The 17,662-nt window shown below is 46.4% G+C and overlaps 2 protein-coding genes across 3 annotated transcripts in view; one reads left to right on the top strand and one right to left on the bottom strand.

The window, feature by feature from the left end:
• LOC139406435 (serine/threonine-protein kinase WNK1-like) overlaps window positions 1–9,479 on the top strand; it is a 57,257-nt gene extending 47,778 nt beyond the window's left edge. For both annotated transcript variants that reach the window (XM_071149021.1, XM_071149010.1), the window contains exons 13-25: window positions 293–372; window positions 554–713; window positions 1,928–2,044; window positions 2,243–2,371; window positions 2,449–2,500; window positions 2,594–2,725; window positions 2,969–3,927; window positions 4,090–4,140; window positions 4,543–5,165; window positions 5,364–5,557; window positions 5,767–5,916; window positions 6,093–6,301; window positions 6,480–9,479. In XM_071149021.1, coding sequence (XP_071005122.1) covers window positions 293–372; window positions 554–713; window positions 1,928–2,044; window positions 2,243–2,371; window positions 2,449–2,500; window positions 2,594–2,725; window positions 2,969–3,927; window positions 4,090–4,140; window positions 4,543–5,165; window positions 5,364–5,557; window positions 5,767–5,916; window positions 6,093–6,301; window positions 6,480–6,836 — 3,213 coding nt within the window. In that variant the 3' untranslated portion in view covers window positions 6,837–9,479. The remainder of the gene's footprint in view (window positions 1–292; window positions 373–553; window positions 714–1,927; window positions 2,045–2,242; window positions 2,372–2,448; window positions 2,501–2,593; window positions 2,726–2,968; window positions 3,928–4,089; window positions 4,141–4,542; window positions 5,166–5,363; window positions 5,558–5,766; window positions 5,917–6,092; window positions 6,302–6,479) is intronic.
• Window positions 9,480–9,689: 210 nt separating this feature from the next.
• On the bottom strand, window positions 9,690–16,935 carry LOC139406555 (RAD52 homolog, DNA repair protein). The gene is made up of 11 exons (XM_071149267.1): window positions 16,868–16,935; window positions 15,627–15,723; window positions 14,920–15,021; window positions 14,665–14,758; window positions 14,434–14,501; window positions 11,824–11,942; window positions 11,640–11,715; window positions 11,279–11,565; window positions 10,916–11,118; window positions 10,004–10,270; window positions 9,690–9,796 (listed from the first exon to the last, which is right to left on the bottom strand). The coding sequence occupies exons 2-11, from the start codon at window positions 15,684–15,686 to the stop codon at window positions 9,735–9,737; spliced, it is 1,338 nt and encodes a 445-aa protein (XP_071005368.1). The 5' UTR covers window positions 15,687–15,723; window positions 16,868–16,935; the 3' UTR covers window positions 9,690–9,734.
• Window positions 16,936–17,662: the final 727 nt, after the last annotated feature.

The following is a 17,662-nucleotide window of genomic DNA, read 5'->3' as shown; positions in this document are numbered from 1 at the left end:
GTTGGTTGTTAGGCTGGCATGTGATAGTATTGTAAGGAGCCTACAAACACACATACAAAACATGTCCTACAAGAAGTACCTTCAGTGTGTGTGTCTTCAAAACCGTGTGTGTGTGCTCAAAGCATTTCCAATTACTCGGTCAGATCACACACCCTTGCGGTCAGATCACACACCCTTGCGGTCAGATCACACACCCTTGCGGTCAGATCACACACCCTTGCTTTCATGCTTGAAATGACATGGTTGTAAAGCTCCTTTTAATGAACAGTGTGTGTGTGTGACGATGTTTCAGGCCTCTGTGAGTGTATCCCAGCCGGCGTCAGCAGAGAAGGCAGCAGGCCAGACAGTGCTGGTGCCTCAGTCTGTGGAGAAGTAAGGCATCACATCAGCTTTATACCTAGCTCACACCAGAAAGCATTTTCTGCTACTCAATATGTTCTATTGAAAATACATCTATATACTGTATGATACGGCCCTTTGTTCCTTGTGATGTCTCTCTTTCTCTCTCTCTCTCTTTCTTTCTTTCTTTCTTTCTTTCTTTCCTCCCCCCCAGTTGCCTTTCGAACGTGTCGTCAGGTTTGAGTGACGGCTTTGAGGGGACATCAGATGGTAGACACGAAGGGCGCTCCATGATCAAGCGGCACCAGCAGAACTCTGTACGCAGCCACTCTTGCCACGAGAAGACCGCCAAGGCCAAGCTCATCGTCCTCAATGTAAGAGTCACATGGTCAGACTTTCAACTCAATGTCTGTCTGTCTTCATCTATGTGGAGCGCTCTGTCCCTGGCTCACACAGAAGTCACACACAGACCCCACATGGCCACCTTCTATCTCCTCAAGCCAAAATTCCAGTCATTTTCAACATACCCAGGTTTTCCAGAAATACTTGTTGGAGGATTTTAGATTTCCTGCTTATTCCCTTCGGATTCCGGACAATCTTCTAACCAGCATTTCAGAAAAAGTTACAGGAATTTTGCAGCCCTATTGGCCTCTTTTTTTTATTTATTTTATTTCACCTTTATTTAACCAGGTAAGCTAGTTGAGAACACCTTTATTTAACCAGGTAAGCTAGTTGAGAACAAGTTCTCATTTACAACTGCGACCTGGCCAAGATAAAGCATAGCAGTGTGAACAGACAGCACAGAGTTACACATGGAGTAAACAATTAACAAGTCAATAACACAGTAGAGAAAAAAAAGAGAGTCTATATACATTGTGTGCAAAAGGCATGAGGAGGTAGGCGAATAATTAAAATTTAGCAGATTAACACTGGAGTGATACATGATCAGATGGTCATGTACAGGTAGAGATATTGGTGTGCAAAAGAGCAGAAAAGTAAATAAATAAAAACAGTATGGGGATGAGGTAGGTAAAAATGGGTGGGCTATTTACCGATAGACTATGTACAGCTGCTGCTCAGATAGCAGATGTTTGAAGTTGTTGAGGGAGATAAAAGTCTCCAACTTCAGCGATTTTTGCAATTTGTTCCAGTCACAGGCAGCAGAGAACTGGAACGAAAGGCGGCCAAATGAGGTGTTGGCTTTAGGGATGATCAGTGAGATACACCTGCTGGAGCGCGTGCTACGGGTGGGTGTTGCTATCGTGACCAGTGAACTGAGATAAGGCGGAGCTTTACCTAGCATGGACTTGTAGATGACCTGGAGCCAGTGGGTCTGGCGACGAATATGTAGCGAGGGCCAGCCGACTAGAGCATACAGGTCGCAGTGGTGGGTGGTATAAGGTGCTTTAGTGACAAAACGGATGGCACTGTGATAAACTGCATCCAGTTTGCTGAGTAGAGTGTTGGAAGCAATTTTGTAGATGACATCGCCGAAGTCGAGGATCGGTAGAATAGTCAGTTTTCTCTGTGTCTACAGACGTCTGGTCGTATTTCAGCTGGTGTCCTCTCTCTGTGTGTCTGTTTTCAGATCTCCAACATGGGAGACCGGGTGGCAGAGTGCCAGCTGGAGACCCACAACAGGAAGATGGTCACCTTTAAGTTCGACCTGGATGGAGATAACCCTGAAGAGATCGCACGGATCATGGTAATGATGACAAGAAACTAAAAAGCACTGATCTGAGTTGTATTGATCTCTTCCCCCAAGTCTCTGTAATTGTCAAGAGTAAAGAAATTAGATGTATTTGTTTTGTAGCTCCACGGGTCTTTTTCCACAGGTGGAAATGTGGATTTGATAGGCATGAGTTTTTCTATTATTGTAGTTAAATGTATATCCTTCTCTCAGGTCCTGAGTAAGTTTATCCTGGAGAGCGAACGCAAGTCGTTCATCGAACAGGTCCGGGAGGTCATCGAAATGCCGGGCGATAAAGGAGAGGGCATGAAGGAAGGCTGCGCTCAACCGCCCTTCACTCAGGTAACGTACTACACTACTCACCCACGAACTCCTAGGCAGCCTTTAGTTGACATGGTGTTGTCCTTCTCTCTCCACAGATTGTGGTAGATGACCCCTTACAGCAGCGTGACAAGCCCACTCCTCTGTCTGGTAAACATGCACCTACACATTTACTATCTCTACTGAATTATGATTGTCTGGGCTCCACCTCTTCACCCCTCACCTCTCACCCCTGTTGCCTAGGCATTGCAGCTCAGGTGGTCCACTCTGCAGGCCGGAGGTTCATCGTCAGCCCTGTCCCAGAGTCCCGTTTGAGAGAGCAGTTTTTCGGCCCTCCCTCGGCTAACACCTCGTATGGGGACGAGCCCCATCCAGGTGAGAATGACTGGAATCTCTGGGCCATAGAGTGCAACCAGAACTCACATATAGAATGTTAGAACTCTGTGTTCCAAACATGTGCCCCACTTCCAACCTTTGCATGTTTGAGAACTCTAAAACATGTTGCTTGATGCATTTACCAACATTAGTGTGTTTGACGTCATGATGATAAATTACTTGTTGTAAGAGCCCAGGTTATGTAAGTGACTCCTCTCTCTGTGTACCTCCCCGATGCCCCAGTGAGTCTGGGCCTGTCCCTGTCTGCCCCCTCAAGCCGCCTCCAGCAGGCCTTCACTGAGATGAGGGAGACGCATGGGGAGAGACGAACCACCAGCACAGTCCCCTCCTCCCAGGCTGGTCTGCACCCGACCACCACCCTGCCTCATGTCTCTGTCATCCCCTCTGGGTCCTCCTCTCTTCCCCCCTCCACATGCCAAGTTGCAACCGGGAGGGGGTCTCCAACCCAAGTTTCAGCCCCTGCACCTGCTACCAGTGAGCTAATCCCACACCCCCAGCCTGGCTTCCAAGCTGCCCCCTCTCAACCTGCTCCTGCCCAAATCACATTCCCCCCTTCAGCTGCTCTCCAGCCCCCCCAGGCCACCTCGTCCTCTTTCCCCCCAGCCTCTGCCGATCAGATGGGCAGCAGCTCTGCCCCCGTCTCTGGCGCTCCACCCAGTAACTCTGGGACTGTGACCAGCTCAGAGCAGCACCCGGTTCCTGTTCCTATCCTGTCCTCTCAGCCTATCCCTGTGTCCATTCCTGTCACTCAGCCCACCTCCTCCCAGTCTCAGCCTGTCCCTACCTTTGTCCCTGTGGCACAGCCTGCAATGGCCCCCACCCATCTTCCACCCTCTACCCTGCCCTCCCAACCCTCCCAGCTGCAGCCAGGGGACCCAGATGGGGGAGAGTTCCAGTCCAAGGCCCCTGGTATAGATGACATCCATGCCCTAGAAAAGAAGCTGCGCTCCCTCTTTAAGGACTCCACCTCCGCTGACACTGGCAACCCTGAGACCACCTCTTCCTCCACAGAGACCATCTCCCCTCCCCATCTGGCAGCCCTGGTGCCCTCCTACAACCTGTCCCTCACTTCAGGGGAACAGGGAGCCCCGGGCCCCTCCCCCAACCCAGGACAGGGCCTCACACCAGCGGAACATGCACAGATCCATCCAGAAAAGCATGGCCAAGCCATCAGAGCGCAGGTACAGTAGAGGGAACTCTGATTGTCCAGTGACTGATAAGATATAGTATTTGTACTAAATTCTTTTTTCAGTTGTAACTTGAGAGATTTTCTCCTACCTTGATAATAATGATTACATCTTTGTGTGTGTGTGTGTCGTATGTATCCTGGTGTCTCCGAGCAGGCAGGCACCCCTACCTCTGAGCAATTGCCTCCATTCCCAGTACCAAACCAGGTTAGTCCTCTTTTCAGAACTTGTCCCCTTCAGAAGTTTTAAGTTATGTACTGTAATGTTGAGTTTTGTAGATGTGTGGAATAGGTGCATGTTGGGTCATCTTTGAGTGGTGTGTCTAGAGTTTTTATTTAAAACATTTTTTAGATAAACAAATGTTATTTCACCTTTATTTCACCAGGTAGGCCAGTTGAGAACAAGTTCTCTTTTACAACTGCGACCTGGCCAAGATAAAGCAAAGCAGTTTGACACATACAACGACACAGAGTTACACATTACACACAGAGTTGTGCTTGTTCTGTTGTGTTATCTTACCTATATTAGTTGTGTTAGTTATTTTGAATGTTGGTGAGTGAGTTGTGTTGGTATGTTTGTTGCTGACATGTCTCGTGTGTGTGTGTCCAGTCCCAGCAGCCTCTTGGTAGTCTGGACGGCCAGCTGAGGAGAGCTGTGAGCCCTGAGACCATTCCAGGGAGCAGTAGAGCAGCAACACCCTCCACAAGGGTCGTCAAACTGGGACGCTTCCAGGTCTCAGAAGCTGGCGCCGGCAGCACTCCTGACCCCTCTACCATCGCCTCCTCTTCCTCCCTCACACCCTCTTCGTCCTCCTCTTCTTCTTCCTCGTCTTCCTCCTTTTCCAGCCCAGAGAACACCCTCCACCGCTCCTCCTCCCTCTCCAAAGGAGTCTGGAGTGGAGACTCCGTAGATGGGCTCACTTCTCACTTCCAGACGCAGCCCGCCACCATCGGACGCTTTCAGGTGACTGCCAGTGTCACACCCAGCCCCAACTCTGTCTCCAAAGTGGGCCGTTTTTCAGTGACGCCAGCTGCAGCCAATACCACGTCTCCTTCGGGATCTAGCTCCTCCCATCAGAACGGCCCTTCCTCTTCAACAACTTCTGACCCCTGTAGCTCCGCCTCCGCAGGGAACAGAGGTTTGTTTAATCATTACATGACCAGCGACAACGAGGACGACTCGGGGCCAGAGGACGAGGCCTTTGAAAGGGAAGTCAGCCACCTCCGAGAGAAGTATGTTACCTTCACTCCTCCAAGATTTAACCTGTTTGCTGTTTTGGGCAATATTTCTCTTTTATATGATTTTAAATTTCAATGGGATCACTTACTAGTGGTGTAAGAGAGAAGTGATGACTGTTGTACTGTATTTGTTACAAACCTGCCTCACTCTGCCCTCCTCCTCTCTTCCTCCACTCCTCCTTCCCTCCACAGACATATGATAGAGAGCCAGACCCTCCACTCCCGTCACAAGGAGGAAATCGATGCTCTGTTCACCAGGCTGGGTAAACCTCGTCCCTCGGCTGTCCTCTCCCCCTCTGTGGCCATGGCCGGGGGCAGACGCAGGGCCAAGACCAAGGCCAGCAAATCAGCCCGCAGCAGCACCCAGCCCGGTCCCTTGCACACAGGTAACACGAGTTGTGATTGGTCAGTCCAGCTGTCTGTATCTAGTGAGGGACTATCTGCACACTGCTGAATGGAAATTAATATACAAATGTTCGACTGCAAGCAACGAGTAATCAGTCAAGGGTAGAGACTGCTAGCTTAGAAGGGGTAATGTGATCAGGTGTTTCTCTCCACTCCTCTCTGTGGTTGATGTTGGTGTGTGTGTGTTTAGGAGCCCAAGTCACAGGCCAGATCTCCCCAGAGTCCTCCTCTAAGCAGTCATCTCGCCCCACGGCAGGGCTCTCTGAGCCAGGCAGCCGGACCTCCCCCCAGAATCTCAAACTCTCCCCCTCCTTGCCCAGCCTCAGCACCTCCACCATGGGTAAGCAAACCCAGCGGCACTCCTATTGTCTATGCTCCTTCTCTACATGTTTTAGAAAGACAACCCACATAATATTCATCAAACCAAGAGATGATACATCTCCAGAAGAGAAGCCAAACTTGATTTGAGAAACGAGTTGGCTTCCCAGGTTGAACTCGTCGCTGTGTGTCTTCCAGGAGTGAGTGGGACCAGTTCAGACAGTGGAGCGAACACCAGCCAGTGCCAGCCGTCAGGCCCCAACATGGCCCCGGCTGTAACACAGAGTCGCAAGGGCACATTCACAGACGACCTGCACCTGCTAGTTGACAACTGGGCCCGAGACGCCATCAGCCTCTCCCACGGCAAGAAAGGACCCAAGGGGACAGCCCAGGGACCCGGACACGACGTAAGGCCTCATGACTCAGTCTAAAGACCAGCCATTTCCATAATCTGCCAATCTATGTTTTTAGCTCTATTTTACATGATGATGTTTGCTTTTTTTTTGCTCTCTTAATAGTGTTTTTTATCTAACTAACTTCCCCTTATTCCTCTCCTTCTCTCCTGTCCCCTCTTCCTAACTACAGATCCCTCTACATATCCCTCCTCAAGCCAACATGGGCCGAAAGTTTTCTGCCCCCGGCCACCTCTGCCCTACTACCCACCCCTCCACCAACCCCTCCATTCCCCTCTGCCCACGTCAGGGCTCTCTGGGCACCCCTGCCCAGGTGTTCGGCTATGGCCCATCCACCTACAGCACCCCCCAGTGGGCAGGACCTACAGGTCCCTGTCAGGTGGGCCTTCTAGCCTCCACCCAGCCGCAGGCCCAGTACCAGCCCCAAGCCCCCTCCTCGGCCTCAGCCCCCCTTCAGCAGGCATTCCACGCGGGAGCCACTCAGAAACCTGTCAGCAACCCTGGAGGCCCCAACCTGAGGCCCACGTAGCCTGGACCTGGGTTCGTCAGGCTGGGCTGAGGGCAGGGAGGAAGAGCGCTAAAGGACAACTACTAGCACTCTGGTGTTTTGTTCTGTTTCGCTTATTGGTGAGGTGGAAAAAAAGAAGAGGAGACTGTGTGTCAGATGAAAAAAGAGGTCTGTCTGTTGGTTGGAGGGAGATTTCAATACATACCCATAGCACACCAATCACACCTTCACCCCTACCAGGGCCCAGTCTTTTCTGCCAATGGCTGTGGAAGCGGGCTGTGACATTTAGGTTTGTCCAATGAAAGCCATTGACCCAAGAGCACAAACGGCAACGGCCAGAGTTGTCTGTTGAAAGCACCATTGTGACCATTCCCTTGAAGGAGAGGATAGGGAGGGGGAACTCTTAATCATTTATTGACTGTAACTGGCCTTAAGCTTAACTAGGACAGAATTTAGAAGATGGAGAGAAACCCCGCCAACACACACGCACCTCCTAGCCCTACTGTCATTGGCTGAGATTCGGGGGTGTTGAGTGGTATGGGAAGCTGTCTTGGTGAGAAACAGATGAATTGTGGGTATCAAGTTTGTATAAAGAAAGTCTAGAGAGACACAGTATGTAGAGAAGGAAAGAAGAGATGGAATGAGAGTGAATGGAAGCCGGTAAGGTTTTACTGGATAGTGGTTACCCATATCATCGCCATACAGTAAGATGCAATAATAGCATTGTGGGGAAAGGAGTGAGTCCCTGGCCCCGTGTAACAGTGGCCTTCAACCCCTAAATGCATGTGCACATTTTTCTTTGTATAACAAATATTTCTTGTCCTAAGTTATGATTCCATGGTTATATTTGACTATCTGTCCCTCTGAGGTGTTGTGCCTGACTGAGGGTGTTACTTTCTTATTTGAGACCATAACCTGTTAGCGTGAGTTAAGTAACAGACCTGTCTGTAGATAGTTTATCATTATCTACTTCCTGTCATGTCCATGCTTTGGATTTAGCCTGACTATATCCATGAGTGATTTTGGTTTACGCTTTAGAGACTGGTTAGGCTTATCAACTGTTTGAGTGGTTTGAGTTGTAGGCTTCAGCAACTGTGACAATTTGGTTTGGGGTTTTAGACTTTAGCTACCGTGTCGGTTGTCTCACCTCACCACCTGGTGTACTGTAGTCACTCTGATAAGCAAGGCTATGGCCCTCGGTACATTCCTGAGACTATCTATAGATACTACTGGTATATTATCTAGCAGTGAACGGGGCATGATGTTCACACAGACCTTAGAAATGTAAACCTTTCACAAATCTATCCAACCTTATTTCCCGTTGTCGTCATATTTCAAAATCATGACAAATTGTCTGGGGTTCCCTTTCTGTGGTTTATTTTGTGTGTGTATATTTAAATACAAGATGCTCTCTATGGACCTGTATTCAGCCATCAGATTTTGATATTTCACTAACTTAAGTGTTGTTGAACAACATGTAGTTAAAGGAATATAACGTGCAATTGCAGGGTTATTATTGGTATTGTACTCCGTAACAGCAGAGTAGTCCTGTGCTTCTTCAGCTCTTATCATACACCACCCTGTCTTTTTTTGTTTTACTGTGTGTATATGTCTATACATGCAAGGTACATGTGTTGCATTTAAATAATGATTTCATATAATGCTCATCGCCATAGAGTACTATGTCTTGCGATTTACCCACCCCCACACAGTACACACACGGACAGCCCTGTAGTAAACTTTCAGAACTCTTTAGTGCTTCGCATCCTCACTACTGAGACATTCCACCATAATGACCGAGCCCTACTGTTCTTTCTGATGGACTAGAGTCCAGTGACTGAAAGACCAGTTAACTGCCGACCTGTGAGATCCATCAAACGTCCATAGACATCGGTAAATGTTTAATGTGAAAGTTAGAGAGAACTAAAGAAGTCTGTCAGAAGAGGCAGGTGAGTCTTATAACATAGGACTGACTCATGTAAAGCAGAGCTGTGGTCACCAAAACCAGCATTTGTGTTTCTTGGTTATTGAAAAAGGGTATGATTTGTCTGAATGAACGTAATCAGTACAGTATTGCATAGCAGCACATGTTTTCAACAGATGAGCAAACTAAACTGTTGTCTTATGGTTTTTCTCTCCATTGCCACCTTACGTGATGAGTGCCATTCCCCTCAATACAGTGACCTCACCCACTCCTGGTTTGAACTACTACTTTAACTTCTCTAGAGAATAATACGTTCCTGCAATGCAGAATATGCCATGTTTAATAGGGACCAAGGGGGAATGTTTTCATGCCGACGGTTGTTACTTAGTGTTTTTGATATTGGGGAAAACTGAAATCCTGCTTTTTTCTATGAGTCCACACAAAGTGCCGATCTTGAATTGCTCAGGTGTCAATGTATCTCAATATAATATTGGCATCTGTTTCCTGAATTCTGCATGCTAACTGGTTTTAGACCTTTGGCTTACCTACAACAACCCACTGTACAGCACAAGCTACTAATCACCCAATTATCCTCAAGTGGTGAAAATATTCTACTGGCATTTATTTCATGTTGTACTCTTGGATTTTTGTCCCTCTTTTCTCTTGCTCTTCTAAGGACCAGCCTACTCTATGGTTGTTTTTTCACGTTGTACAAAAATAAATAAACGCAACTGAAATCATATTGCTTCATCTTTTACATGCACCAAGTAGACCTATTTCTACCAATGAGGTTGGTGTGGCCAGGAACATGATATTCAGAACAAAGGTTACAAGTAAGAGAATAGTCCAGTTTTTTGAAAGGCAAACAGAAATCCCTGATTTTATTTACAAAAACCATAAACATTTCTTTACATTTAGCAGCAAGAAGAGATGCCCATATACTCAACATATCAATTAAAATGAAGACTTGTTGGTAACAGTGAAAAAGCCTTTTCTCAAGTGTCCAGCTTGCGTTTCTTCATGTACTGTCCTTGTCTAGATGGACTGAATGCCTCACCTGTGACAAGAAAAGGCCATTAATAATCTAGAAAATTCTGTACCAATAACAAGAATGTTTCTCAAACTGGTTCAATTGAAGGTACTTTACTTTGCTAGAATACCTGATTCAGCTACAAAACAAAATGCAGCATGCCCAGTAGTCCCCCAGGACCAGGGTTAATGATGTCCACTGTTTTAAAGCAGCTCATTCATTACCCAGTCTCACCTGTCCTGTCAGATGTCCTAGGGTGCTGGTTGTGATACTGGGGTTGGTTTCCCCCCTGTACTTGGCCGTGTGGTGGGGGCTCGTGGGGCCTGACGGGGGGTCGTAGGGATGGTGAAGCCCCTCTCTGAGGGGTCTTACTGCGGGTCAGCATTTGGTGACTACCCCCTGGCGTGCTGGGTTGTAACGAGGATGATGATGAAGGTCCACCTGCTGGGGCCTCCAACTCCTGGATGCCGTCAAGAGTGAAGTCCCACAGCTCTGGGTTATCTTGGGGGGACGATGACAAGTGTTTTAACAAATATACAGTATATTGTCACACTATGCGGATTTTATAGCCCCTAGAACAACAGTAACAACTAGAAGCAGCCACAGTATTCAGGTACACATGAAACAGACGCCAGCATAGGGAGGTAGATTTACGCAAGACATTGTAGATATGTGTAATCTGAATCATTTTCAGAGTAGTTCCCATTCTTTCTACTTGAGCCCCCTGGTGGTGGTTTACGGTACTGGCAAGATACTCATCCCTGCTGCAGAGTTCTTTGTGTTCACTAGGTGTGCTGTAAGCCATGGGGGTCTTTGTCCCTGGTCAGGGGTGCTAAACCTACCTGGAAGGAGAGAGGTATCCCATTCCCAAAGAGCATGGCAACACTAGTACAAGACGAACAACCACAGTCATAAAGAACATGGCTAACAGACAAATGCCATACTGCATTAAAACAGAACTTGGACATTTCTTGCTAACACATTTTATGGTCCTCCACAGTGCACGACTTGGACTGACATAGGTGCTGGAAATCATTTTGGGTACCGGCACTGTTTATATTTTAGGTGCCGTAACAACTAGCTCATGCCCAAGTCAAGCACCGGTTCTCCAAAATATAGTATTTTCTTGCTTGCTTACTGTCTTACCATGAGCTCCACTGGGTGCCTGTGCAATAGCTGTGTCTGGACCCTCTGTCTTGAGCTGGAGCAGAGGTTGTCCCTGCAGGAGCTTTTTCGCCTCCATCTCCTGGCGGAACTTCTGCTGCAGCTGCTGCTGCTTGAGCTTCCTCATCTGCTTGGGGTCTGTGTGGGCATCAGAGAGACAGAGGTCCTCCACATCTGATAAAGACCTGAAGAAGGGAGGACGAGAGGGATAGAGAGGATAAGACAAAGAGAGAGAACAGAGGTGAGTAAGAGTTTGGGTACAGGGAGGAAATATAGAGACACACACCTGTAATAAAACCAATACACAAGAAAGGTTTGACAGGTAGTCATCTGGCTGTTGCTCACCTGACAAGATTACAGCGCTTGTTCTCACTGTCTGATGGAGCTGAGGGGGCTACTGGTCCAGAGGCAGCAGTAGGGGTGTGTGAGAGAAAGGTCCTGGCTCCCCCTCTGTCCCCGTGCTCCCCTGGGGGAGCCTGGTGGTGGTTGTGGACCCTGGGCTGCTCCAGTGGTGCCCTCCCTGACCCAGGCCCAGCACTCTCCCACCGGGCCAAGCTAGACAGCCGGGCCTTCTCCACTGACGGCTCACTGTCAGAACGCTTGGTCTGGGCTGGGTCCAGAGGGGGAGCAGGCTGGGAGAGACAGACAGTGAACACTGGAAAGGATGGATGGATGTAAATGACAGTTGACAGGAACAGTATCTAACCTGTTTAGGGATCTTGTTGATGGATATGAGGTACTCTTTATTCATGATACAGTTCCCAAGGGCGTTTCCAAAACATCTGGAAGGATGGGGGATCAAATATCAGAACTACAACAAACTCAGACACCAACACACGCACAGTAAAAAGTAGTTAATGGTACATTAAGTGTAGTGTCTCCCCCTGTACTTGAGTGCTCTCTTCAGTCCATCAGTGACCGCCTCTTTCCTGGCCTTCTCCAGTGACAGGGCCTTGGACTTTTGTCCCTCGCTCACACCGTAGCCAACGTCCTCATGGAACGACCCGTCCTATGGGGAGAGAGACACACCAAGCACACTTAGTAATACAGTAAGTGTGTGAAATACATTATAGTAAAAAGCGTGAGTTGACACACCCAAAATTGTAGCGGTGCTAACAGAGAGTAAACGGTATTAAAAAAGCGAAAGTTGTACATATGCTACGAAAGACACAGTGTACAACACATTAAGGACACCTGCTCTTTCCATGACATAGCTTTTACCTGGATTCACCTGGTCAGTCTATGATCCCTTATCGATGTCACTTGTTAAATCCACTTCAATCCGTGTAGATGAAGAGGAGACAGGTTCAAGAAGGATTTTTAAGCCTTGAGGCATGGATTGTGTGTGTGCGCACACCATTCAGAGGGTGAACGGGCAAGACAAAAGATTTAAGTGCCTTTGAAAGGGGTATGGTAGTAGGTGCCAAGCGCACCGATTTGTGTCAAGAAATGCAACGCCGAGAGGGTTTTCCACGCTCAACAGTTTCCCGTGTGTATCAAGAATGGTCCACCACCCAAAGGACAACCAGCCAACTTGACACAACTGTGGGAAGCATTGGAGTCAACATGGGCCAGCATCCCCGTGGAACACTTTCGACACCTTGTAGAGTCCATGCCCCAACAAACTTAGGCAGTTCTGATGGCAAAAGGGGTGGGGGGGTTGAAACTCAATATTAGAAGGTGTCAATGTTTTATACACTCAGTGTATGTACTACTATATACAGTGGGGCAAAAAAGTATTTAGTCAGCCACCAATTGTGCAAGTTCTCCCACTTAAAAAGATGAGAGGCCTGTAATTTTCATCATAGGTACACTTCAACTATGACAGACAAAATTACAAAAAAAATCCAGAAAATCATATTGTCGGATTTTTTATGAATTTATTTGCAAATGATGGTGGAAAATAAGTATTTGGTCAATTACAAAAGTTTCTCAATACTTTGTTATATACCCTTTGTTGGCAATGACAGAGGTCAAACGTTTTCTGTAAGTCTTCACAAGGTTTTCACACACTGTTGCTGGTATTTTGGCCCATTCCTCCATGCAGATCTCCTCTAGAGCAGTGATGTTTTGGGGCTGTTGCTGGGCAACACAGACTTTCAAATCACTCGAAAGATTTTCTATGGGGTTGAGATCTGGAGACTGGCTAGGCCACTCCAGGACCTTGAAATGCTTCTTATGAAGCCACTCCTTCATTGCCCGGGCAGTGTGTTCGGGATCATTGATTGTGATGCTGAAAGACCCAGCCACGTTTCATCTTCAATGCCCTTGCTGATGGAAGGAGGTTTTCACTCAAAATCTCATGATACATGGCCCCATTCATTCTTTCCTTTACACGGATCAGTCGTCCTGGTCCCTTTGCAGAAAAACAGCCCCAAAGCATGATGTTTCCACCCCCATGCTTCACAGTAGGTATGGTGTTCTTTGGATGCAACTCAGCATTCTTTGTCCTCCAAACACAAAGAGTTTAGTTTTTATCAAAAAGTTATATTTTGGTTTCATCTGACCATATGACATTCTCCCAATCTTCTTCTGGATCATCCAAATGCTCTCTAGCAAACTTCAGACGGGCCTGGACATGTTCTGGCTTAAGCAGGGGGATACGTCTGGCACTGCAGGATTTGAGTCCCTGGCGGCATATTGTGTTACTGATGGTAGGCTTTGTTACTTTGGTCCCAGCTCTCTGCAGGTCATTCACTAGGTCCCCCGGTGTGGTTCTGGGATTTTTGCTCACCGTTCTTGTGATCATTTTGATCCCACGGGGTGAGATCTTGCGTGGAGCCCCAGATCGAGGGAGATTATCAGTGGTCTTGTATGTCTTCCATTTCCTAATAATTGCTCCCACAGTTGATTTCTTCAAACCAAGCTGCTTACCTATTGCAGATTCAATCTTCCCAGCCTGGTGCAGGTCTACAATTTTGTTTCTGGTGTCCTTTGACAGCTCTTTGGTCTTGGCCATAGTGGAGTTTGGAGTGTGACTGAGGTTGTGGACAGGTGTTTTTTTATACTGATAACAAGTTCAAACAGGTGCCATTAATACAGGTAACGAGTGGAGGACAGAGGAGCCTCTTAAAGAAGAAGTTACAGGTCTGTGAGAGCCAGAAATCTTGCTTTTTTGTAGGTGACCAAATACTTATTTTCCACCATAATTTGCAAATAAATTCATTAAAAATCCTACAATGTGATTTTCTGGATTTTTTTTCTTCTCATTTTGTCTGTTTAGTATACCTATGATGAAAATTACAGGCCTCATCTTTTTAAGTGGGAGAACTTGCACAATTGGTGGCTGACTAAATACTTTTTTTGCCCCAGTGTATGTACTATAGATGCTCCCAACTATTTAATGGGTAAACCTAATAACCAAATGTTGGCACCGCATTGCCGAACAACACACAACTCATTGCACCCTCCCTTGAAACACACTTCCAAAACTGGGAAGAGCCAACAGTGGCACTGTAGATTTTAAATAACAATGGTTGACTTCTCTGCCCATCACCCACCTTCAGTTGGACTTTGACAAACGCACTGACTCCAACGTAGAACTTCCCATTGATGAGGTCAACAAAGTCTGTGAGGGGACAGTCCGTCGCTGTGTTGTGACTGTGCATTACACTGACACATTCATATACAGTACCCAGTGGGTCATAAATAAATAATAAAGGTTACACTGAAGACAGAAGTAAGTTTCTAAATATACTGTTTAATAGCTAGCGATGGTCCAGCTCTCCTACCGACATTCTGCTGGGAGATGGAGTGAGACCAGCCGTTGTATCCAAACATCTCATTGGCCAGGCTGATCACACGGTGCCCCTCGATGTAACACACCTGCAACAAGAACAACACTGTCTTTAGTTCCAAGCGGGCGTTTTAGTGAGTAAAGGCTGATGATGAAGTGTGTACTTATTGGTTAGTTTTCTCTTGGGTGGATTAGGATGTAATTCGAAGTTGTTTTCAACAACAAAAGAGTTTGTGTGACTTGGCCTTGCCTTCTGCCCCCCTCCAGCCATCCTGGAGCTGATGTATTCAGGTCCCAGCTTCTGTCGCAGTGCATTCTGGACTGCCTGGTACTCCTCTGCAGTATAGTTATACTGGAAAGATAAAGTCTTGGTTGAGGTTTGCTTGCCATTTTAAAGCAAAAAGGTCAGAGTTCTACACTGTTTTTATTCATTTGGATGGATAAAAAAGTCTAAGGTATTTTCTATAGTCTAAAGAGTCTTTCTTATCTTGCATCTTAAAAGATACACTATGCAGAAATCACTCCGCCATTTCATAGTTACTAAAATTTTAAGTTTGCCTAATTTCAGTTTGTGACAAAACAAGCATAGTACAATGATTATTTATAGTCTGCACTATCTAAACCACTGTGAAATATATTTTCCATAACCAAAAATATAGTACTTTCAGAAGTACTTTTAAAGTAAAAGCTGCTAAAACTAAACTTAATGGGAAGCATAGCAATAGTTCACAACAGATCTACAGCTTCTTAGACTTGCTTTCAATGAGAATGGCAGATCTCTATTTCTATGTGAATTTGGTAGGGTCACCCAAAAAGTGACATACTGCAGCTTTAACTGATCTGAAAACAAAGGATGGATGACGCATTCCCTTGTCCAGTTCTTTCACATCAGTGTTTACATGAAAGGATAGAGGATTTGGAGCCACTTTAGACTACTGAGATGCACCCCAAACCTACCTGCCCGAAGCGCGTGTTGAATGCTTGGCTGCTCTTGTCCTCCTCTGTATCATGGTGCATATTTTCAGTCTCCAGTTTATCAATACTGTGGCAGGTGCTGCAAAAAGTGTATGACAGACAGTCAATCAAGTCCTAACCGGTTGCATGAAGGCCTGGTATGGGAATTATTCCATCCACGACTGCAAGGTCCTCCGGCGGGTGAAGACGGCCCAGTACATCACTGGGACCGTGCTCTCACCCATCTAGGACATCTCCTCGAAATGGTGGCTGTAAAAGGCCCGCAGCATCATAAAGCACCCACGGCCACAAGCTGACAGTCTCTAAGCATTAAATTGTGGGGGGAGAACGGCTCATAATACCTGGAACGGAATTGCATCAAACAGGTGGAAACCATTTGTTTCATACCATTCCACTAATAATGGTCCAGCCATTGTTTTTATTTAACCTTTATTTAACTAGGCAAGACAGCTAAGAACAAATTCTTATTTACAAAGACGGGGAACAGTGGGCTAACTTGTTCAGGGTCAGAACGACAGATCTTTACCTTGCCAGCTCGGGGTTTCAGTTACTGGCCCAATGCTCTAACCACTTGGCTATCTGCCGCCCCTTAAAAGAAGCACTACCACGAGCCCGTCCTTCCCAATTGTGGTGCCACCAACCTCCTGTGCTTCCTGTATTAACATTATAGCTACTTGTGGTTAAATGTGTATTCTATTCTTACTGAGCCAGTTATTTTGTTCGTATTGTTATACATTTGTTTCTTACTGTTAGTGTCGAGGATGACCCTGCAAGTAAGCGTTTCGCTGGACGGTGTATGCCATGTGTATCCAGTACATACGACTAATAAAACGTATCCAGCTGTATTACTGTCCAAAAAGGCAACGTACCGTTAGAAAATGTAAATGCTGACATAACGAAGTGCGCAGAGTTTGCAAAACTAACTCGATACTTTGACCTTAATAAGCAAGCATTTCGCTACACTCGCAATAACACCTTCTAACCATGTTGTGTATGTGACCAATACAATTTGATTTGAATAGTTACAATGTAGCTATCGCTTTGACACAAACTGCTCATTTCTGGAACGTGTCTAGCTAGCTAACGTTAACCAGTTGGCTCGCTATAACTAATTGGCTAGCAGTTGTTTTGGCATACATTGGCCGATGAAAAATTAGCTAGCTATGAGGTGAAGCTGTATTATTCACAAACGTTGGAAAGTTAAGACATGTTCCGTAAATTACCTTAGAGTTTAGAGCGTGTTTAATGTATAGCTAGCTACAAAATATTGTATTTCCCGCTTGCCCCTGAGTCGAAGTTTGAGTGACGCATCTTCTTCTTCTTTAAGGTTTTATGGCAGACTACAACCTATTGGTGTATTGCCGCCACCTACTGTATGGGGTGGTAAAACAACCACCTCACTCCTGCTTAGGCGCCTGTGAGGACAGAGCATTCATCTATCTACAAGTCTCCTTGTAATGTCTCTGCTGTAGAATCTGAGTCCCAAAAAACGCTCAGCCGCACTCACAACAATGACTATTCTTTCTGATTTCCTCTCTGTTTGCGCTTGTACAGTTGATAACCAATGTAATAAATGCTACAAAGTTCAAATTCATAACATGCAACATGTCAGGATCCCTCTGTTGACAAGGAACATCATCTGGTGTCTCTACTCCTACTACCATTACTTATTTAACGTCACTCCACTCTTCTCACAACCTCTGGACAGGACACATGATGGACAGCCTTTATTCTTGCCAGCTGCGTCTCCTTCACCCTAACAGGGCACTACAGAAATGCAGGTGCATGTTCACCACCACAATTGCAGCATACGATACTCCTCTCATCTACATACACTTGACACATGGCCAAATAATTTCCTTTTTTCACATTGCATGGGTTTGGTCATGACTGCTCTCACAGGGTATCTCATAAAATCCAAATACACGTGCACACACAAGACACACAAATCCACTTCATCTGCTGTAATAGCAAACTGTTCAAATGGTTATTGTATCTTCAATTTGTCTCCATGTTGC

Source organism: Oncorhynchus clarkii, chromosome 1 (assembly GCF_045791955.1).
Source record: "Oncorhynchus clarkii lewisi isolate Uvic-CL-2024 chromosome 1, UVic_Ocla_1.0, whole genome shotgun sequence".
Lineage (NCBI taxonomy): Eukaryota > Metazoa > Chordata > Actinopteri > Salmoniformes > Salmonidae > Oncorhynchus > Oncorhynchus clarkii.
The sequence above is the reverse complement of the archived record's forward strand: the minus strand, read 5'-3'. Positions and strand labels throughout refer to the sequence as shown.